Source organism: Oncorhynchus nerka, linkage group LG9b (assembly GCF_034236695.1).
Source record: "Oncorhynchus nerka isolate Pitt River linkage group LG9b, Oner_Uvic_2.0, whole genome shotgun sequence".
NCBI classification, from domain to species: Eukaryota; Metazoa; Chordata; class Actinopteri; order Salmoniformes; family Salmonidae; genus Oncorhynchus; species Oncorhynchus nerka.
Window position 1 is genome coordinate 6,631,537 of NC_088424.1, and position 23,702 is coordinate 6,655,238.

The 23,702-nt window shown below is 41.7% G+C and overlaps 2 protein-coding genes across 5 annotated transcripts; both read left to right on the top strand.

Annotated features, from left to right (window-relative positions):
• The first annotated feature begins 9,429 nt into the window (after nt 1-9,429).
• mrpl34 (mitochondrial ribosomal protein L34) lies at nt 9,430-16,734 on the top strand. Of its 4 annotated transcripts, none has more exons than XM_065013316.1 (2): nt 9,430-13,123; nt 13,977-16,734. In XM_065013316.1, the coding sequence occupies exons 1-2, from the start codon at nt 13,068-13,070 to the stop codon at nt 14,293-14,295; spliced, it is 375 nt and encodes a 124-aa protein (XP_064869388.1). In that variant the 5' UTR covers nt 9,430-13,067; the 3' UTR covers nt 14,296-16,734. The 4 variants fall into 4 exon arrangements, with proteins under 4 accessions (XP_064869388.1, XP_064869387.1, XP_064869389.1 ...); XM_065013315.1 differs by having other exon boundaries at nt 9,431-13,123; nt 13,974-16,734; XM_065013317.1 differs by having other exon boundaries at nt 13,089-13,178; nt 13,974-16,734.
• A 405-nt stretch (nt 16,735-17,139) lies between these two features.
• LOC115114198 (DET1- and DDB1-associated protein 1-like) lies at nt 17,140-22,628 on the top strand. The gene is made up of 5 exons (XM_029642262.2): nt 17,140-17,686; nt 18,091-18,171; nt 18,400-18,451; nt 20,357-20,418; nt 20,542-22,628. Exons 1-5 carry the CDS (start codon nt 17,678-17,680, stop codon nt 20,644-20,646), a joined length of 309 nt encoding a protein of 102 aa, XP_029498122.1. The 5' UTR covers nt 17,140-17,677; the 3' UTR covers nt 20,647-22,628.
• Nucleotides 22,629-23,702: the final 1,074 nt, after the last annotated feature.

The window sequence follows — 23,702 nt, forward strand, 5'->3', positions numbered from 1 at the left end:
AACTAGGCTCACACATGTGTAATAGGCTACAGTAGTCTGGCGTAGCCATACTCATTGTTTTCATGTACCCTAAGTGCTCGATGAGGCTAATAGTAGCCCTAATAAAATAATCTTAGAATCTCTGTCATAGGCTATGGAAAATATTTTAATATATGGTAATAAATAAATGCATTAACATACAGTACAAGTCAAAGGTTTGGACACATCTTCTCATTCAAAGGTTTTTATTTTTACTATTCTACAGTAGTCACCCTTTGCCTTGATGACAGCTTTGCACACTCTTGGCATTCTCTCAACCAGCTTCATGAGGTAGTCACTGTAACGTAGACGCTGGGAGTCGGGAAGCAAGTGCAGGTGGTGAATTTAATAATAAACAGAACAAAACAAGAAACACGAGTAGCGTACAGAGATGACAGTCAAGACTGCCTGGGGAATGGAAGTAAGGTAGTGACATATAGGGGAGGTAATCAGTGAAGTGATGGAGTCCAGGTGTGCCTAATGATGAATGCCAGGTGCGTGTAATGACTGGTGGTTCTCTTTTGAAGAACATATCAAGACCATTTCGAGGACAGCTTTTTTCCATCTACGTAACATTGCAAAAATCAGAAACTTTCTGTCCAAAAATGATGCAGAAAAATTAATCCATGCTTTTGTCACTTCTAGGTTAGACTACTGCAATGCTCTATTTTCCGGCTACCCGGATAAAGCACTAAATAAACTTCAGTTAGTGCTAAATACGGCTGCTAGAATCCTGACTAGAACCAAAAAATTTGATCATATTACTCCAGTGCTAGCCTCTCTACACTGGCTTCCTGTCAAAGCAAGGGCTGATTTCAAGGTTTTACTGCTAACCTACAAAGCATTACATGGGCTTGCTCCTACCTATCTCTCTGATTTGGTCCTGCCGTACATACCTACACGTACGCTACGGTCACAAGACGCAGGCCTCCTAATTGTCCCTAGAATTTCTAAGCAAACAGCTGGAGGCAGGGCTTTCTCCTATAGAGCTCCATTTTTATGGAACGGTCTGCCTACCCATGTCAGAGACGCAAACTCGGTCTCAACCTTTAAGTCTTTACTGAAGACTCATCTCTTCAGTGGGTCATATGATTGAGTGTAGTCTGGCCCAGGAGTGGGAAGGTGAACGGAAAGGCTCTGGAGCAACGAACCGCCCTTGCTGTCTCTGCCTGGCCGGTTCCCCTCTTTCCACTGGGATTCTCTGCCTCTACCCTGTTACGGGGGCTGAGTCACTGGCTTACTGGGGCTCTCTCATGCCGTCCCTGGGGGGGGTGCGTCACCTGGGTTGGTTGATTCACTGTTGTGGTCAGCCTGTCTGGGTTGGCGCCCCCCCCTTGGGTTGTGCCGTGGCGGAGATCTTTGTGGGCTATACTCGGCCTTGTCTCAGGATGGTAAGTTGGTGGTTGAAGATATCCCTCTAGTGGTGTGGGGGCTGTGCTTTGGCAAAGTGGGTGGGGTTATATCCTTCCTGTTTGGCCCTGTCCGGGGGTGTCCTCGGATGGGGCCACAGTGTCTCCTGACCCCTCCTGTCTCAGCCTCCAGTATTTATGCTGCAGTAGTTTATGTGTCGGGGGGCTAGGGTCAGTTTGTTATATCTGGAGTACTTCTCCTGTCCTATTCGGTGTCCTGTGTGAATCTAAGTGTGCGTTCTCTAATTCTCTCCTTCTCTCTTTCTTTCTTTCTCTCTCTCGGAGGACCTGAGCCCTAGGACCATGCCCCAGGACTACCTGACATGATGACTCCTTGCTGTCCCCAGTCCACCTGGCCATGCTGCTGCTCCAGTTTCAACTGGCCTGGGCCCTAGGACCATGTCCCAGGACTACCTGACATGATGACTCCTTGCTGTCCCCAGTCCACCTGGCCATGCTGCTGCTCCAGTTTCAACTGTTCTGCCTTACTATTATTCAACCATGCTGGTCATTTATGAACATTTGAACATCTTGGCCACGTTCTATTATAATCTCCACCCGGCACAGCCAGAAGAGGACTGGCCACCCCACATATGCTCTCTCTAATTCTCTCTTTCTTTCTCTCTCTCGGAGGACCTGAGCCCTAGGACCGTGCCCCAGGACTACCTGACATGATGACTCCTTGCTGTCCCCAGTCCACCTGACTGTGCTGCTGCTCCAGTTTCAACTGTTCTGCCTTATTATTATTCGACCATGCTGGTCATTTATGAACATTTGAACATCTTGGTCATGTTCTGTTATAATCTCTACCCGGCACAGCCAGAAGAGGACTGGCCACCCCACATAGCCTGGTTCCTCTCTAGGTTTCTTCCTAGGTTTTGGCCTTTCTAGGGAGTTTTTCCTAGCCACCGTGCTTTTACACCTGCATTGTTTGCTGTTTGGGGTTTTAGGCTGGGTTTCTGTACAGCACTTTGAGATATCAGCTGATGTACGAAGGGCTATAAAAATACATTTGATTGGATTTGATTTGATTTGGTGGTTAGTAAATCGGCGATGTCGAACGGCGGAGGGGAGGAGCAGGAGTAGACCTGACAGTACCACCACCCCCGAAGCATGGCTCCAGCCGCAGGACGATGGCTAAGATGGAAATCACAGATGTTGGGGCCCAAAGTGTCCTCCACCGGAACTCAACGCCCCTCCCAGTCCACCAGGTACTGGTCCAGGGGAGCGAATGGGTGTCATGGGGGACAGCATCAGCCAGGGGACCAGGAACCACCGGAAGGGAGACATGAAATGAATGTGAGATACGGTAGTCACTGGGATGCTGTAACCTATACGTCACCTCACTGACCTTCCGGAGAACCTTGAGAGGCCCCACAAACCGGGGTTCAGCTTCTTGCAGGGATGGCAGAGTGAGAGATTCCTGGTGGAGAGCCAAGCGCGATCACCAGGATGGAACATGGGCGCCTCACTGCAGTGGTGATCCGCCTGCTCCTTCTGGCGACGGACGACACGCTGGAGCCTCACTCCAAACCTCTGCATGCCCGAACCAGTTGTCCACCACAAGGGCCTTGGTCTGGCTCAGAATCCATGGAGCCAGGGCCTCAGTCTGGCTCAGATTCCATGGAGCCAGGGCCTCGGTCTGGCTCAGATTCCATGGAGCCAGGGCCTCGGTCTGGCTCAGATTCCATGGAGCCAGGGCCTCGGTCTGGCTCAGATTCCATGGAGCCAGGGCCGGCTGATAACACAGGACACACAAGGAGTGACGTAACGAATTCTGGGCACATTTTGCCCAGGGAAGGAGGAGAGAGAGAAAAAAAGGACCCACTCCCCATGCCGTTCCAGGTAGTGACTCCTCAGAAACCTCGCCAGCTCCTGGTTAATTCACTCCACCTGCCCGTTGGACTAATGCCGGTACGCAGAAGGGAGGCTGATCATGACCCCCAATTTCTCCATGAAAGCCCTCCATACCTGTGACGTGAATGGGGGGCCACGGTCGGAGACGATGTTCTTTGGAAGACCTGCTGGAACAGTGCCTCAGCAACCTAGAGAGGGGTATGGAGACCAGAGTGAGGAATAAACCGGCATGATTTAGAAAATCTTTCCACAACCACCGGAATGGTGGTGAAACCGTCAGAGGGGAGATCAGTAACAAAGTCAAAGAACAGATGAGACAAGGGATGCTGAGGCACGGAGAGGAGTTGCCCTGCTGGAGCGTGCCAGGGAGACAGTTTGAGCCTTTTGTTAATCCACCTGTCGTCTCAGATTTTGAAAATCTGCTTTACAGCGAAAGCAATCCAAGCATTTGTGTAAGTTTATCGATCGCTCGACAAAACATTATGTACACTTAGCATCAAGTAGCTTGGTCACGAAATTCAGAAAAGCAATCAAATTAATAATTTACCTTTGACCATCTTCGGATGTTTTCACTCACGAGACTCCCAGTTACACAATAAATGTTCCTTTTGTTCCATAAAGATTATTTTTATATCCAAAATACCTCCGTTTGTTTGTTGTGTTATGTTCAGAAATCCACAGGAAAGAGCGGTCACGACAACGCAGACAAATTCCAAATAATATCCGTAATGTCCATAGAAACATGTCAAATGTTTTTTATAATCAATCCTTGTTTTTAAAATATATAATCGATAATATATCAACCGCAACTGTCTTTATCAGTAGGAGAGGGAGAGGCAATGGCTGCCCAAACTGTTGCGCGAGCAAAACTCATGCGAACACCTGACGCAATGTTATCTTTCTCAGTGATTTTTCAAAATAAAAGCCTGAAACTATGTCTAAAGACTGTTGACACCTTGACGAAGCGATAGGAAAAGGAATCTGGTTGATATCCCTTTAAATGGAGCAAAAGCAGATTATGGAACATGGAGCTTTCAAAATAGAAGCCACTTCCTGGTTTGATTTTCCTCAGGTTTTGCCTGCAATATCAGTTCTGTTATACTCACAGACAATATTTTGACCGTTCTGGAAACTTTAGAGTGTTTTATATCCTAATCTGTCAATTCTTTGCATATTCTAGCATCTGGTCCTGAGAAATAGGCCGTTTACTTTGGGAACGTTATTTTTCCAAACATAAAAATAGTGCCCCCTAGCTTCAAGAGGTTAAGACATGAAGGTCAGTCAATGCGGAAAATTTCAAAAACTTTGAAAGTTTCTTCAAGTGCAGTCGCAAAAACCATCAAGCTCTATGATGAAACTGGCTCTCATGAGGATCGCCACAACATCAACTTTTCAGAGGAGGCTGCGTGAATCAGGCCTTCGTGGTCAAATTGCCACCAAGAAACCACTACTTAAGGACACCAATAATAAGAAGAGACTTGCTTGGGCCAAGAAATACAAACAATGGACATTAGACCAGTGGAAATCTGTCCTGGAATCTGGAACTCCAAGACTGTTGGAAAAGCATTTCAGGTGAAGCTTGTTGAGAGAATGCCAAGAGTGTGCAAACTGTCATCAAGGCAACAGGTGGCTACTTTGAATTGAATTGTTTAATACTTTTTTGGTTACCACATGATTCCATATGTGTTATTTCATAGTTGTGATGTCTTCACTATTATTCTACAATGTAAATTTGCAAGGGTTATTGACAACGGAAAATGTGACGATCTCCCAGGCTCCTAAGCATGTGTAGGGACCAGACAGGACACATATTTAGACCAGACACATATTTAGCCCCTTACTTTTGTTGGCACAAATCTACCTCCATACTTCCATTAATTTGTCTGGGTTACTTTCAGACGAGTCCGGAGAAAACCATTGGGTTCCTGAGTCTCCCCTTTCCATAGAGTTGCCATATTAGTTTTGTCGGCCAAACCGTTCGGAAGCACCAGACGTTTTCACGAAAATACAGATTTTCAGGATTTCTCACGGTCTGACAAATAGACTTAAGGATTTAACAGATAAAGGAGGGAGCATTTTGATGTGTGATTTTCAGGTAGTTAATTAGTATTTGTAGTTTAAAGGATATTTTTATTTTTCATTCCGCACAGTAGGCGGATGCGATACAACTTTTGGGATGTAGTCTGCCATAGAACCCCCAATGAAAACATTTTTTTTTAAATGGCCAAAGATTTTTTATAACTAACCCAAGATAGACCAGAGGCTGTCGTTTACAATGGGAGCAAATTAATCATAGGGTGTGTTAGTAGATAGCCAGAAGTACATTTACGAACGCACCCATAGTGGGCAGAGCCAAGCACGCGCTAGTGAGATCATATTGGCAGGTTCTAGCATTTATTAAGTGCTCGTGTGCGATAACAATTGGCCCTTGAATTCCTTCTAAACAAAGCATTTTTGTTTTACTTTGGCAATGGGTAAAGTCTACAAAATATAGTCAACTCTGTTTGTTACAGATTCTAGTGTTGGAAACAGAAAACTGTGTGGAGATTGGCAGAATGTCGGCAAAAAAAACAGCTCGCTTCATCTTCTCCAACTGACTGCCATTGTGCTTCCTCTTATCACTTTACAGCTACCCTGGGTACACTCTGACTTCATCATCGACCGTGGAGCATATTTTGTGGCGAGTGGAAACGTCAACTTCTGGTTGATTTCTAATTCATTAGATAATTCTTTAGTCAAGGTATCAATTGAACCATCAATTCTTACTGATCATAAAGTTATATTCTTATCTTTAAATATGAATGGATCTGAAGTTAAACCGAATCGGAGTTATTGGAAACTCAATAGTAGACTGTTGGAAGATTATAATTTCAAGATGGATGCCAAAGATATATTACAAGACATTTGGAGGAAAGCCCAACTATTTAAGTCTTATGGGAAATATTGGGAATGAATGAAGTATGATATAAGACAAACAGCCACGAAGAGAGGTAAAGAAATAGCTGAATTTAAAAGATGAAGGAAATCCTTTCTCTAATCTCTATGGAGGACCTTGATGAAGAAGGAAATGGTCAGTTATTCTCTTTACAACTAGAAATGGACCGAATGAATGAAGAGAGAGCAGAAGGAGATGGTTGGAGGAAGGTGGAAAAAAATAGAAAATACTTTTACAATTTAGAAAGAAAGAATTCTGAATTTACATCTATTCATAAACTCAATATAGATGGCAAAGAAAATGAAAACCCCAAAGATATTTCAAAATATGTTTCAGAATTCAATGGTAACCTTTATACCAGTAATGCCTGTCCTACTAGTAACATATCTGCCTTTCTAGATTCTGTCAAAGACTGTGCAAAATTCATAGATGAAGACTTCCAAAAGTCTTGTGATGAAATTATTTATATTAATGAAATAAAAAAATGCATCGGCAAGTTAAAGTAAACAAATCTCCAGGGCATGATGGCATTATCAGTGAATTCCATAAATATTTTCAGGAGGATATTATTGAATTTATATTTAATGTTTTTAAGGAGGCAATTGATTTAGGGGTCCTGCCTGTTTCCATGACACAGGGCCTAATTTCTGTAATACCCAAACCAAACAAAGATTCTATGATGTTAGAAAATTGGAGACCAATCATACTAATGAACAATGATGGAAAGATACTTGCATCCATCTTTGCAGAAAGACTTAAAAAAGGTATTGACCAAATCATTGACGATACCCAGTCTGGTTTTATGAAGGGCAGACATATATGTAATAATATTCGACTAGAATTGGACTTGATTTTTTTTTTTTTTCATTTCACCTTTATTTAACCAGGTAGGCTAGTTGAGAACAAGTTCTCATTTGCAACTGCGACCTGGCCAAGATAAAGCATAGCAGTGTGAACAGACAACACAGAGTTACACATGGAGTATACAATTAACAAGTCAATAAAAGGCATGAGGAGGTAGGCGAATAATACAATTTTGCAGATTAACACTGGAGTGATAAATTATCAGATGGTCATGTACAGGTAGAGATATTGGTGTGCAAAAGAGCAGAAAAGTAAATAAATAAAAAACAGTATAAAAACAGTATGGGAATGAGGTAGGTGAAAATGGGTGGGCTATTTACCAATAGACTATGTACAGCTGCAGCGATTGGTTAGCTGCTCGGATAGCTGATGTTTGAAGTTGGTGAGGGAGATAAAAGTTTCCAACTTCAGCGATTTTTGCAGTTCGTTCCAGTCACAGGCAGCAGAGTACTGGAACGAAAGGCGGCCAAATGAGGTGTTGGCTTTAGGGATGATCAGTGAGATACACCTGCTGGAGCGCGTGCTACGGATGGGTGTTGCCATCGTGACCAGTGAACTGAGATAAGGTGGAGCTTGCGACGAATATGTAGCGAGGGCCAGCCGACTAGAGCATACAAGTCGCAGTGGTGGGTGGTATAAGGTGCTTTGGTGAGAAAACGGATGGCACTGTGATAGACTGCATCCAGTTTGCTGAGTAGAGTGTTGGAAGCCATTTTGTAGATGACATCGCCGAAGTCGAGGATCGGTAGGATAGTCAGTTTTACTAGGGTAAGCTTGGCGGCGTGAGTGAAGGAGGCTTTGTTGCGGAATAGAAAGCCGACTCTTGATTTGATTTTCGATTGGAGATGTTTGATGTGAGTCTGGAAGGAGAGTTTGCAGTCTAGCCAGACACCTAGGTACTTATAGATGTCCACATATTCAAGGTCGGAACCATCCAGGGTGGTGATGCTAGTCGGGCATGCGGGTGCAGGCAGCGATCGGTTGAAAAGCATGCATTTGGTTTTACTCGCGTTTAAGAGCAGTTGGAGGCCACGGAAGGAGTGCTGTATGGCATTGAAGCTCGTTTGGAGGTTAGATAGCACAGTGTCCAATGACGGGCCGAAAGTATATAGAATGGTGTCGTCTGCGTAGAGGTGGATCAGGGAATCGCCCGCAGCAAGAGCAACATCATTGATATATACAGAGAAAAGAGTCGGCCCGAGAATTGAACCCTGGGGCACCCCCATAGAGACTGCCAGAGGACCGGACAGCATGCCCTCCGATTTGACACACTGAACTCTGTCTGACAGGTCGCTCCTACCAGGTGGCGTGGCGAGAATCTGTCTCCTCACCACGCGCTCTCACCACTGGCGTCCCCCAGGGCTCTGTTCTAGGCCCTCTCCTATTCTCGCTATACACCAAGTCACTTGGCTCTGTCATAACCTCACATGGTCTCTCCTATCATTGCTATGCAGACGACACACAATTAATCTTCTCCTTTCCCCCTTCTGATGACCAGGTGGCGAATCGCATCTCTGCATGTCTGGCAGACATATCAGTGTGGATGACGGATCACCACCTCAAGCTGAACCTCGGCAAGACGGAGCTGCTCTTCCTCCCGGGGAAGGACTGCCCGTTCCATGATCTCGCCATCACGGTTGACAACTCCATTGTGTCCTCCTCCCAGAGCGCTAAGAACCTTGGCGTGATCCTGGACAACACCCTGTCGTTCTCAACTAACATCAAGGCGGTGGCCCGTTCTTGTAGGTTCATGCTCTACAACATCCGCAGAGTACGACCCTGCCTCACACAGGAAGCAGCGCAGGTCCTAATCCAGGCACTTGTCATCTCCCGTCTGGATTACTGCAACTCGCTGTTGGCTGGGCTCCCTGCCTGTGCCATTAAACCCCTACAACTCATCCAGAACGCCGCAGCCCGTCTGGTGTTCAACCTTCCCAAGTTCTCTCACGTCACCCCGCTCCTCCGCTCTCTCCACTGGCTTCCAGTTGAAGCTCGCATCCGCTACAAGACCATGGTGCTTGCCTACGGAGCTGTGAGGGGAACGGCACATCAGTACCTCCAGGCTCTGATCAGGCCCTACACCCAAACAAGGGCACTGCGTTCATCCACCTCTGGCCTGCTCGCCTCCCTACCACTGAGGAAGTACAGTTCCCGCGCAGCCCAGTCAAAACTGTTCGCTGCTCTGGCCCCCCAATGGTGGAACAAACTCCCTCACGACGTCAGGACAGCGGAGTCAATCACCACCTTCCGGAGACACCTGAAACCCCACCTCTTTCAGGAATACCTAGGATAGGATAAAGTAATCCTTCTCACCCCCCTTAAAAGATTTAGATGCACTATTGTAAAGTGGCTGTTCCACTGGATGTCTTAAGGTGAACGCACCAATTTGTAAGTCGCTCTGGATAAGAGCGCCTGCTAAATGACTTAAATGTAAATGTATGCAAAGTAATTGGTGAACCAGGCAAGGCAGTCATCCGAAAAACCGAGGCTATTGAGTCTGCCGATAAGAATATGGTGATTGACAGAGTCGAATCCCTCTCACCCCCCTTAAAAGATTTAGATGCACTACTGTTCCACTGGATGTCATAAGGTGAATGCACCAATTTGTAAGTCGCTCTGGATAAGAGCGTCTGCTAAATGACTTAAATGTAATGTAAATGTAAATGAAAGCCTTGGCGAGGTCGATGAAGACGGCTGCACAGTACTGTCTTTTATCGATGGCGGTTATGATATCGTTTAGTACCTTGAGTGTGGCTGAGGTGCACCCGTGACCGACTCGGAAACCAGATTGCACAGCGGAGAAGGTACGGTGGGATTCGAGATGGTCAGTGACCTGTTTGTTGACTTGGCTTTCGAAGACCTTAGATAGGCAGGGCAGGATGGATATAGGTCTATAGCAGTTTGGGTCCAGGGTGTCTCCCCCTTTGAAGAGGGGGATGACTGCGGCAGCTTTCCAATCCTTGGGGATCTCAGACGATATGAAAGAGAGGTTGAACAGGCTGGTAATAGGGGTTGCGACAATGGCGGCAGATAGTTTCAGAAATAGAGGGTCCAGATTGTCAAGCCCAGCTGATTTGTACGGGTCCAGGTTATGCAGCTCTTTCAGAACATCTGCTATCTGGATTTGGGTAAAGGAGAACCCGGAGAGGCTTGGGCGAGGAGCTGCGGGGGGGGCGGAGCTGTTGGCCGAGGTTGGAGTAGCCAGGCGGAAGGCATGGCCAGCCGTTGAGAAGTGCTTATTGAAGTTTTCGATAATCATGGATTTATCGGTGGAGACCGTGTTACCTAGCCTCAGTGCAGTGGGCAGCTGGGAGGAGGTGCTCTTGTTCTCCATGGACTTCACAGTGTCCCAGAACTTTTTGGAGTTGGAGCTACAGGATGCAAACTTCTGCCTGAAGAAGCTGGCCTTAGCTTTCCTGACTGACTGCGTGTATTGGTTCCTGACTTCCCTGAATAGTTGCATATCATGGGGGCTATTCGATGCTATTGCAGTCCGCCACAGGATGTTTTTGTGCTGGTCGAGGGCAGTCAGGTCTGGAGTGAACCAAGGGCTGTATCTGTTCTTGGTTCTGCATTTTTTGAACGGAGCATGCTTATCTAAAATGGTGAGGAAGTTACTTTTAAAGAATGACCAGGCATCCTCAACTGACGGGATGAGGTCAATGTCCTTCCAGGATACCCGGGCCAGGTCGATTAGAAAGGCCTGATAGACTACATTGAGCACATTATGGAAGATAGCTTTATTTTATTTGTCGACTTAAAAAAGGCATTTGATACAGTTGAACATTATTATCTTTTTGAGACTCTTCGATTTTTTGGTTTTGGTCAATATTTTCAAAGTGTAATTAAGACACTTTACAATAATAGTAACAGCTCTGTTAAATTATCCCATGGAACTTCGCAAAGATTCGACATTAGACGTGGAATTAAACAAGGATGCCCAATTTCTACTTTCTTATTTGTATTGGTCACACAAGTTATGGCACTTCATATAAATAAGGATAGTTTTAGGGGTATTCAGATACAAATACAAAGAGATACAATGTTCAAAACTGGCTGACGACACCACCATTGTTTTGAAAGATCATAATGAAGTCAAGAAACCTATTGAGTGTATTAATGCCTTCTCACATGTATCAGGTTAATCTATGAATATTAGGAAGGTGAATTATTTGCATTCAAATGATGTGACTTAAACCCAGTATGTAATATCCCTGTAAAAGATGTGGATCACATATCTTGGTATTACAGTTAGCAAAGGCCAGAAAGAAAGGGCCAACTTAAATTTCTCTCCTATTGTAGAGACAATTGGAAAGAGATTTAACTCCTGGTTATTAAGAGATATGTCTTTATCTGGACGTGTACTTTTATCAAAATCTGAAGGTCTGTCCAGATTAGTATATACCTCCCTTGCCTTGGATGTTCCTCTGTCAGTAACTACAATGGTTGATACTAAATTATTTAACTTCATATGGAGGAATTAAACCTCATTATTTAAGAAAAGCGATAATATGTAGCACCCAAGGTGAGGGAGGGTTGAGTGCTCTGGATTTTAAAACCTCTAATATAATATTTAAGATTAAATGGATACAAAACTATTTAAGAAATAAGGATTGCATCTGGAATATCATCCCTAATTTAATATTCCAACAAATTGGTGGTCTAGAATTCTTACTCAAATACAACTTTGATATGGGTAAAATCCCTATTAAGCTTGCAAACTTTCATAAACAAGTACATCTAACTTGGAACCTCATGTACAAACACAATTTTTCCCCTCATCTGGAATAATAAAGACATAAAATTCAAAAGCAAGTCTTTGTTTTTCCAGAACTTTTTCCAACAACATTATTTGGGTTATATATGGACAAGTATTTATTAGAACACACAATGTTACATTCACTCCTGAGGAGTATCAACTTGTTGTTAGAGCTGTCCCTAAAGGTGCTATTCTTCTTTTAGGAGAATATAACAGTACTCCAAGTGCAACTGTTGAGGATTATGTAGCCTCAATACAACTAGAAGGAATTTACATTTTAAACTATAAATGTAATAACATGTATATAAGGAAACTATGTCAATATGTTACTATTCCCTCTGCTAGAATGTACTGGAATGCAGCCCTAGGACAAGTGAACTGGAACAAAATGTCATTGTTATCTGGTAAATATTGCATATCTAATAAGGTGAAAGAAGTATCATACAAACTCATTCATAGAATCTACCCTGTAAAGACCTTTATTATACACAGATTTAAAATAGCTATTGATAACAAATGTGTATTTTGTGATTGTGACCCAGAGACTCTTGACCATTTATTTTGGGACTGCTCTTATGTCAGAATATTTTGATGTGAGTTAGAAGATTTTATTTTAAAAGAAACAACTATTAATGTTAATTTCAAAGACTCTGATATTATGTTTTATTTTGAGCCAAATTATATATTTAACTTTCATTGTTAATTTGTTTATCTTTCATGGAAGATTCTTTGTCCATAAAATGAAGTGGGCAGAGAACAAACCCCTTTTCACATTATTTAAGATAATTTCAAAATAATATTTCAATTCTATCAGTAAATGTAAAAACAAAAAAAGCAATATACACCATAAAAGTATTTAACAAATTGAAAATTAATCTTGATATGTAATACCCCTCCCTGTCTGTTAGGTACATGTACTTTTGTTTGTATATCTGTTTTTTTTATTTGTTGTGTTGATAATAGAAAATTAAAATAAAATAAAAAACGCCAACCGGATACTTCATATTTATACATCCGGAATTAAAAAAATAATAATAATACATTATACATCCGGTGAAATATTTAGCTAGTATCTGTAAGACACATTTCGATTGGATGAAAAACGCAAGCCAATCATAGCTCTGGATGGAAGGAGGCTATTTCGCAATTAGATTGCGTTCATGGTTTAGAACCTGTGCGTTGATGTTGTTTTAATGTCAGTGAAAAAACGTGAATATTATATATAATGAATACTATAAGGTCGTCGGTTTACCGGTTTCATGGAGTGATATGTTCCACTAGGTAATTGCGTTCTTCAAATGAATATAAAATGGAAAGCTTGAGAAGTCATGGCAAGGTATTTTGAGGTTCAACCTCGGAAAACTAGCGCTAGCTAGGCTACCTCTGGATATGTACACCTTAACAGTACATTCTTGGGCTATATCTGTACCTAAATGATGCTGCAGCGGTGTTGCAGGCTATCTTTGCGCGTTTGATTGTGGCTTCGACTCTAACGAAGCTAGTTTAATTACACCCACCACTCCATATCAAATACGTTGCTTGTGTGATTTAATCAGGCTGTTCATTTTCATCAAAAGCCAAGTATGTTGAATAAAATGTTAATTTGAACTTACTATCATTTAATACGCCTGTCCAGATGCAGGTGGTGAATTGGAATTTAGAAATTGCTCCATTACTATTTTTTTTTATTAAGTAATTTAACGATGTGCACACGGCCAGCTTCTCTATTTCAAAACACCCACCTGTCTCATTGTTTGAGACCGGTATAGTAAGTTAAAAGGATTATTTTTCTCAACATTCTGGCTTGTTAGGAACATTTACATGATTTTGCACGCCAATGTTTCAGTCTGTATATACCAATTAATTGTGAATTACAACCTGATAAATCAGACATATTGCCTGCTTGTATTTTCCTTCCAATGATTGAACTTTGAGTGAACTAGCTATCCATGAACACATTCTAACTAACCCTTATGACCAAGTCTGCTTTAAAAAGCCAACTAAGCTAGCTAGTTATAAACTTTCACAAACCAACAGTCATATTGTCCTAAAGCTTGAATGCCTTAGCACTCTACTGAATAGTTTACATGGTTAAATCATGAAACTGACATTTCATACTCTTATTATCCAGCAGGAATTTTGCACTAGAGTTTCCAGGATCCAGTGTCGCCCAGCTGCGATCACTAAGTGGTTGGGTTCTGTCCTGGGCCAGTGTACCTCCCCTGACCTCTCGGTGTGGTCCTCTCACATCACAGGCAGAGGGGGCAGGAGTGTTCCAGCAACTCCCCTGGCACCACCAGCAGGTTCGCACAGGGAAGCGGGGCACAGAGTACCAGCCCAAGAATATAAAGCGGAAGCGGACCCACGGCTGGATCAAGAGGATAAGCACACAGGGTGGCATCGAGGTGATTCTCCGTAGGATGCTAAAAGGACGGAAATCCCTCTCACACTAACCACCCAATGGACTATTTTGTCAGTAAACCTATCGAAGTTGTGATGCAAAGGTGCCCAGGTTTTACTACCATGTGGAAGATGCCCCAAAAAATAGGCACGAAACATGGCAATGCCTTCCAATTATGTAGGCAACACCATGCACATTTACATTAAAACATTCCAAACAGTCCCTTTACAAGTAAGAATGTTGAATAAACTTAATTGAACTTACTCTGTTGATTGTATATTGTGTTGGTAGAAATTTTAGACAAAATATCCACAGGAAAGTATGAATTAACCTGACTTCAAAACGTCAGTCTGTGTGTAGCAATCAAGATTTGTTTGCTCATGACCAATGGCACATGCACAAGATGGAAGTACATGCACGTGATGCATGCATGTAACCAACGTCTGCAGGTGTTGACATGGTTTTTCGCATATTCCAGGAGATATACATTTCAACGGCAGTACCTGCGTCTAAAAAGTGGGGTAAACAACTTTCCTATGTATATTTTGTCAAAAATGTTGAGTGGCTGAAGCACCAACCACACAGACAACCAGTAGAGTAAATTCAGATGTCATTTTATTCAACATTCTGGCTTGTAAGGAAAACTTGATGATTTCACATAAAAGTCTGATTTATTAGGCAATCTAAGAACCTGCAGACTTGTTGGTACAGTTTTGTGTAGAGCTGGATGTCTTGAGTTATTGGATATGTGAAGGCAGCAGTGGCGGTCAGTGTTATTTAAGATTAGGGAGGAAGCAAAAAATGTATAATGAGCGTGACCTTATTTCTATTACTCCATGTTGGATGACTCATTCATATTCCATTCACCCAGTTCAGTGTAGCAGCGATAGCTTTAGGCTAAACATCATGAGGTTGCACAACTTAGCCTATGAATGAAAGTTTACAATGTAGGTGCACACAGGTCGAGAGAAAAATTTGACGTGACAGTGACACACCTTGCACACTCTTGCCTGCATCTAGCTGATATAGGGTGTAGTCATTAGTCCAACGGTTGCAAACGAGTTTCTAATGAACAAATTCAGTTATGTTTATCCCATTTCCGTTTTTTAACAGAATCTGCGGAATAAATACCCCCCTGATCACACGTAAACACAGTTCACTTTCATAGCAGCCACGTTGTATTCCTTCTCTCATCTATACACTCTCCTCTCACCTTTTCCCTTCACATCAGCCGAAAAAAACCTTTCCAAGCCAAACCATATAACCACTACACACAGCCTACATCTTTGTCACCATATTAGCTAAAGTAAGATCATAGTCAAAATAGCTAATAGAACTAACACGTTAGTAAACCCGCTACAATCATTCAGTAACGTTACAGTGTAACGAGAAAAGTGTGACGGGAAAAGGTAAGCAGTCTAGCACTTACACTGGCGGGTCACGGTGGCAAAGTCAAACCAAAAGCTTACCTTGACTTCGAAGAGTTGTGTTGGATAGTCATAGCCAGCTAGCTAACGTAGCATCCCACTGTTTGAGTAGGCTAAACTAGCTAGCAGCATTTTCTAGCTAAGTAAGTGAAATTGAAAAAAATTTACAATCTCTCTCTTGCTTCTTCATTTTGGAAAAATACATTGTTCAAAATGGTTTAACTATTGTCTTTCTCTGTCTTTGAGTCAACTACTCACCACGTTATGCACTGCAGTGCTAGCTAGCTGTAGCTTATGATTTCAGTACTAGATTTATTCCCTGGTCATTTGATTGGGTGAACAACATGTCAGTTCATGCTGCAAGAGCTCTGATAGGTTGGAGGAAGTCCTCCGGAGGTTTTCGTAATTACTGTGTAAGTCTATGAAAAGGGGTGAGAACCATGAGCCTCGTAGGTTTTGTATTGAAGTCAGTGTACCCAGAGGGAGATGGAAGCTAGCTGTCCTCCGGCTAGACTGTGGTGCTATCCTACAGATTGTTGTTGAGGCTAATGTAGACCTTCATTGCGAAACAGTATGTTTTAATAAATGATTTGGTGAGGTGAAAATATTTAGTATTTTATCAAAAAAGCATAACTTTTGACATGTTTTACAGTTTTTATTTGAATGAAATTCACTGAGGAGGATGGTCTGCTAAATGACTTAAATGTAAATGTAAATGTCCTCCCCTTCATCCTATGAGTAGCCTCTACTGGAAGGAAGATGAATTTGCAGATGTATTTGACCATGAAATGGATTCTCAATTTCTTTCTCATCTATTTCAGACTCAATCTTGGAAAGGCTTGGTAGGTTGGTGCAGTAAGTCAATTTAGCTTAAATGGCTTAGGGAATCAACTGTGACAAAAGTAGTTTTACTTATGCACATGTCAACATGCAGTGGTGCGGTTGAACTAGTTCCTGAATTTGAATATTGGACTTTTAATATGTAAGTGCTGGGATATAAGCATCTGTGTTGCTTGTGTAAGCTATTTAGTTGCTGCGAAAATAAACACATCTTCGGACCTTCATACCATGCTGATACGCAGTTGTCATTCAAGTTTGTGTCTTGCTAAAAAAAAAGCAGTGTTACAGGGGGGGAATAAGCATTTTTATTAGCATGAGTGGGGTTGTTGGTTTAAATCAGTGGGGTTGGAGATGATGGAAGATCAGAAAACCATGGTTAACATATTTTATATCTCAATGTCTGTGTTAATATCTCCTTGTGAAAATAATTTCACAATCTTTGATACTGAATAACAAGGAATTTGTGTGCCATGGCTAGCTACTGCTTATCAATGCCTCTCCGCCATCAAATCACGTGACGGGATCTGGAGCCCCTCTTCCTATTGGCGTGCTGGTTTCTCGTGTAAAAACTAGTGACCCAATGAGCATTGTCCTTTTACGACCGTCTATCCTCTCCTGTAGCCAATGGAGCACCAGTCAAGAAGAAGAACGCCCATACACGGGCGAGCAACAAATATGGAGTATATGGAATTGTTATGCTAACTTGCGTGCTCTATAGCCATTAAGTATGCTTGATTATTCGATTCAACATAGTTTGATTATCTCAAACCTAATTTCACAAAAAAAAAACATATCATTATTTGATTGTGTCATAGTCAAACCGAACTTGTAAACAACCAGCGGTTTCTTAGCTACGACAAAACACTGTCTAGTAGCAAGCTAGCTAACGTTAGTGAGTTGCTAGATATATATAACGGGTTGTCTAGTTAGCAAACTGGTGTTCTTGCTAGCTTATAGAATCCTTGTAAATGACTAAGAATTGATGCACACATTCCTTGTACTTTGTGTAATCTTGAATATTTCAGATAGCCAACGCTGTACAGCGTATTTTGCTTTAATTACGCTAGTAAACTACGCAGGTTCGTGTTACTGTAGCTAACGTTTTCCACGCGCATCAGCTAACGCATCATCTTTTAGTCTGTTGTCTTTCTGTGGTATAAAGCCACCATGGATAAGGTAACGTCTTTTCCTTTTATATAGCTTTCAAGCTAAAAATATTATGTTTACAGTTGACTGCTAGCTAACTAAGTTACCCTGTTTTGACTATGAACTAGTTCAATTTTGGCCCTGTGTTTACTTGTTCGTCATCAAGCTGGCTTAGCTAACAGAATATGACAGCTAGAAAAAATAAAGTTTAATATTATATGCTTAACGTTATGTTGTCCCTTGATAGCTACTTATCTAATGTATTATCTAGTTAGCTAGGCCAATGTCATTTAGGTAGGTACAGCAATTGTTCAGTTGGCTACCCAGGAAGATATTTCCCAATCCCAATGTTCAGAATTTAAGTATCCTAAAAAGCTAGAGTAACGTCAGTCAGCTAGGTTAATTTCTCACATTTTGCAATCTTTCCTAAACAGGCAGAGTTTTTAAAAGGACTACCTGTCTACAACAAAAGCAATTTCAGCAGATTTCATGCAGACTCTGTCTGCAAAGCGTCAGTAAGTGTCTTCCTGCCCTTAGTAATGTATGTCAACGAAATTCCAAATTAATGTGATTGTTTTAACCTGAGAGCATAAATTGCTAATGGTCAACATAGATATTGAATTTAGTGCCAAACAATGCATATTGTAATTGGACTTTATATTTCTCGCCTGTTATTTGGGTTAGTCAGTTAGTGGTCACATACTTGATTTAGACTTCATCACCTATTTCTGTCTGTCTTTCAGAACCGAAGGCCCTCTGTGTATCTCCCAACTCGGGAGTATCCATCAGAACAGAGTGAGTGTCCCATCAGATTCAAATGATACTCTGTTCTCACAGTATATGCGTGCTAGTGTGTACTTCTGATCTGAATATTGTGTAGTTTGACTGATAAAGGTTAGCATTATTGATTAGCCTGAAGACCCAACGTTGAATTGCATTGGATTCAATAGAAGGATAGTTTAACTTTACTGGTTGTCCACGTGGTTGGTCCTTTTGCAGGTATGAATGTGAGACTATATATCCACAGGAAAGTATAATTACATCAACTTTTCAAAGCGCTGGCAGTGTGTTCAGATTTCGATCACCTGAAGCATGCGCAGAACCATGTATACACGTGCACGAGCTCGGAAAGTATGCATGTGTCTCGTGCATGTATTTTTATCACCTGAAATGCATGCTTCAGGTGATAGTAATCTGAACACATTACCAGCGGTTGAAAAGTTGACTTAATTATACTTTCCTGTTGATATATTGTCTCTCATTCCTACCTGCAAAAGGACCAACCACATGGACAACCAGCAAAGTAAGTTACTCATTTTATTCAACGTTCTGTCTTGTAGAGGATACTTTCCTGATCCAAATGCTCATTGGTATACAGTACCTGTCAAAAGTTTGGACACACCTACTCATTTAAGGGTTTTTCTTCTTTAAAAAAACCTATTTTCTTCATTGTAGAATAATAGTGAAGACATCACAACTATGAAATAACACACATGGAATCATGTAGTAACCAAAAAAGTGTTAAACAAATCAACATATATATTGAAATTCTTCAAAGTAGCCACCCTTTGCCTTGATGACAGCTTTGCACACTCTTGGCATTCTCTCAACCAGCTTCACCTGGAATGCTTTTTCAACAGTCTTGAAGGAGTTCCCCCATATGCTGAGCACTTGTTTGCTGCTTTTCCTTCATTCCAAAGTCCAAACCATCACAAATTGGGTTGAGGTCAGATGATTGTGGAGGACATGTTATCTGATGCATCACACCTCCTTGGTCAAATTGCCCTTACACAGCCTGGAGGTGTGTTTTGGGTCATTATCCTGTTGAAAAACTAATGATCGTCACATTAAGCGCAAACCAGATGGGATGGCGTATCACTGAAGAATGCTGTGGTAGTTATGCTGGTTAAGTGTGTCTTGAATTTTAAATAAATTACCTGCAGTGTCACCAGCAAAGCACCATCACACCTCCTCTATCTCCTCCTTTCTTGACATTTTCTGAATTGACTGACCTTCACGTCTTCAAGTAATGATGGGGTTCTCTTTGCTTATTTGAGCTGTTCTTGCCATAATTTGGACTTGGTCTTTTACCAAATAGGGCTCTCTTCTGTATACCACCCATACGTTGTCACAACACAACTGATTGGCTCAAATACATTAAGAAGGAAAGAAATTCCACAAATGAACTTGTAACAATGCACAGCTGTTAATTTAAATGCATTACAGGTGACTACCTAATGAAGCTGGTTGAGAGAATGCCAAGAGTGTGCAAAGCTTTCATCAAGGCAAAGGGTGGCTATTTTGAATAATGTCAAATATAAATATATTTTGATTTGTTTAACAGTTTTCTTGGTTACTGCATGATGCCATATGTGTTATTTCATAGTTTTGATGTCTTCATTATTATTCCACCATATAGAAAATAGTCAAAATTAAGGAAAACCCTAGAATGAGTAGGTTTGTCCAAACTTTTGACTGGTACTGTAATTGAAATGGCCACCTGTGTAATCTGTGCCATACAAATTCTGAACATCAGCAGATAAAACTGTATGCATATATTCCAATTCCGGTATACAAGTGTGTTATTTGCTGACCCAGCAAAGTTTATTACAGTATAGAAAATAGTACAAATAAAGAAAAACCATTTGAATTCTCTTGTGATTTATATTGTTTTTTTGATCTGATATTTTTTCTTCTAAGTCATTGTCACAGAGAAGACAAATATCCTATTGAGATATCTTCACCAACAGTGGGACAAAAAGGTAAAATATTGGGAAAGTTGATACCTTCCTAAGGCTTGTTTCTTCACATGATATAGACACTGTATTGCGGTTTACTGTAGGTCAGCTAGTTTTCCAACCCCTCTCTGTATTTTGTCTCGACAGAATGCGGCCAAAAAGCGGGAGCAGGAGCAAGCGGAGGGGGAGAACACTGCACCCCCGCGGAAAATTGCCAGAACCGACAGTCGGGAATTAAATGAGGACTCATAGAGTGCTGTACACACACAAAACTACAGATAAAGAAGCACACAGGCAAAGTTGCATTTGACAGACAGGACATACCACTTCCTACATCGTACAACATGATCTTGGGATGTTGACAGTCTTTTGTATTTTATTTACTTTAACATTTTTTTTTCTTTCCCCTTAATGGTCCTTTTTTAAGTCTTCGATTGGCACATAGCTAAAAAGCTCTGTATTCATAACAATAACATTACCTCCTCCACCCTAGGACTCATATTTAATTGTTGCTTGACCATGTTTTTACGTGAGGAGCATTTTCAGTGCCCTTGTTTGCTCTCATTAGTTTACTTGTACTATATGTGTATTTTGACCTGCATGATTTACAGTCATGTCCATTTAATCAATTAGGTTCTATGCCATTTTATGTACATCCTTCTGGGCTTGGAGTAAATAGAATATGGTCTCCACAGTAAATAGAATATTGTCTCCACAGCCTCTTATTTTAGTTTGAGATAAATACGATGACGGCGGTATACCATAACACTGAAGGATGCTTGTGAGATCCCCAACAATTATTACAGTTACTGAAAAGGGAAGACTGTGTATAGACTTAAGATTGAATTTGTCTCAGGTTGTTATAGGGAATGCTGCCTCAGAAGGCTGCATTCCTGAAAGTTTTGACGTCTCCTAGTTTGAGTGATTGAATTGCCTTAATGGAAATGTTTCTTGATCAATTAAGGACCCTCCCTCTGTTTACATTGTGACAACAGTGGAGGAAATGCACACACACTGTTCGAGTTAACGAGGGGATTAATGGTATGAATATGGAGGATGCTCCCACAGATTCATATTGGGGCAAACCCTTTCACAGTATAAAAACAGACCAATTTTTCAGAAACACACGATGCTCGATGTTTGTCAATGTGCATAAACGCTGTTTTCTCGTAGACGTGCCATAATCTACCACTAGCAGCTAGATTGTCGTCACATCTAGAAAAGTTATCTTGATGCAGATAAGTGTCTGGATAGTATAGGGAAGTGGACTTACCTGACTGTTAACATGGCATGGCTCCACAAGTAAAAGCATAGCTGCTGAGTTGCAACTTAGCTCAATCGATCTGTGTGAACCTATAGGATACGCCTTGCTAAAAGGACTTAAGTCAATATGTGGGGTAAATGTGCCATTCAGGTGTATAGAATCTTGTCTCAAAAGTAACCAGCTGATGTTAAACTGTTAATGTGGGGCATAGTTTGACAAATGTAAATACTAAAATGGGGCGTATTGTTCCTGATATGCTCTCTATATCCCTCTGTTGCTATTTACAATGATCTGGTAGTGTAGTTGTGAATCCTGTCAAACTATGGGCTGTGTATACATGGTTTGTTTCCTTAAACTATTACCTGATAATGGTCTAAGGACTCGCAGTGTCCAGAACCTTTCGATCATTAGATAATCATATCTTACCTGAAACAGTCACACTTAATTCTTGTTTGAAAGCATGTACAGTATAAACTCTGCAGGCCATATGTTTTAGGTGGCGTCGCGACGCTCATCTTGTTTGAGGTGATCTTGAGGCTGGCTGACGATCAGCTACCATTATGTTCCTTGGTGATGCTAGCTGTCTACATGTGTTCATGTTGAGAATTCTTTCCACAGGTAGACAACTGTTGTTGTTTTTTTGTTGTTTTTTGATAAAGTAAGTTAACCTTAATAGACATTGTGTGCTCTGATTTAAACTGTGAATGTGGGGCCTGGCACATTCACAGTTAAAATCACAGCACACAATGTCTATTATTAAGGTCATCGCGCTGTTTACTATTGAGAATTGAACGGAGGAGTGCTTCATCTTACGGTATAAAAAAAAACTAACACATTCTCAACATTAACACGTAGACAGCTCGTACTACCAAGGAACCGAATGGTAGCTGATCGTCAGCTAGACTGAATTCATATGGAAATGACCCTCTGAAAAGATGTTCTCAATAAAGTTACCTGGGTATTGTGTTGATTTGCTTGTGAATGTTTATTTCTACTGAGCATCCGTGAGGTATGTTTTTTTTCTCATGTTGGAATTAACTGAAACATATTTCGTATACACACAAAGGTGGCTAGTAAAGAATCTAACTACAGACGGTAGGAATAGGCAGGCTACATGCTAGCTCATGTTATAGTTATATGTGCGAATCCCCTCCTACCTGGAGGGGATACACCTGAAGGGGAGCCTGTTTCTTATTAGTCGCCACACACCTGTCAACTAATTAACCAGATCACCAACTCCTGAAAGGAGTGGGGCTAGCCCTTTAAATACCCCGTCTGCAGTGATTAAGTTCTCTCAACCAAACGGACCACTAGAGAGGAGTTATTGACGACAGTACCAGTTCGCTACATCTATCAAATCATCAGTTAAACCGTCTGAAGCCCTTGTAACAGGATTGCTTCCGTACCTCTCCTGGAGGACCCTCTGCACACATCGACGACAGTCACATTCGAAGCATCGTTACCTAATCACTTTGACAAAATCTGCGGCCCTTGCAGAGCAAGAGAAACCACTAAGCCTACTTCAAGGTCTCTGAGTGAGAGAAGTCACCCGATTGAAACGCTACTAGCGCGCACTGCTAACTAGCTAGCCATTTCACACTGGTTACACCTACAAAGACCAAAGACGCAATCGATTCAATAAAAGGTCATCAGGCTACCCTCTCCTTGTGTTCCGGCAGACATATCCATTGCCTTGCCTCCTACCCAGACTTTAAGCTACACTACATGATCAAAGTATGTGGACACCTGCTCATCTAAAATTTCATTCCAAAATATTGGGCATTAAAATAGAGTTGGTCCCCCCTTTGCTGCTATAACAGCCTCCACTCTTCTTGGAAGGCTTTCTGCTAAATGTTGGAACATTGCTGCAGAGATTTGCTTCCATTCAGCCATAAGCGCATTAGTGAGGTTGTAATGTGTTTGATGTGGTTAAGGTCAGGGCTCTGTGCAGGCCAGTCGAGTTCTTACACACCGCTCTCAACAAAAAAAATCTGTATGGACCTCGCTTTGTGCACGGGGCATTGTCATGCTGAAACAGGAAAGG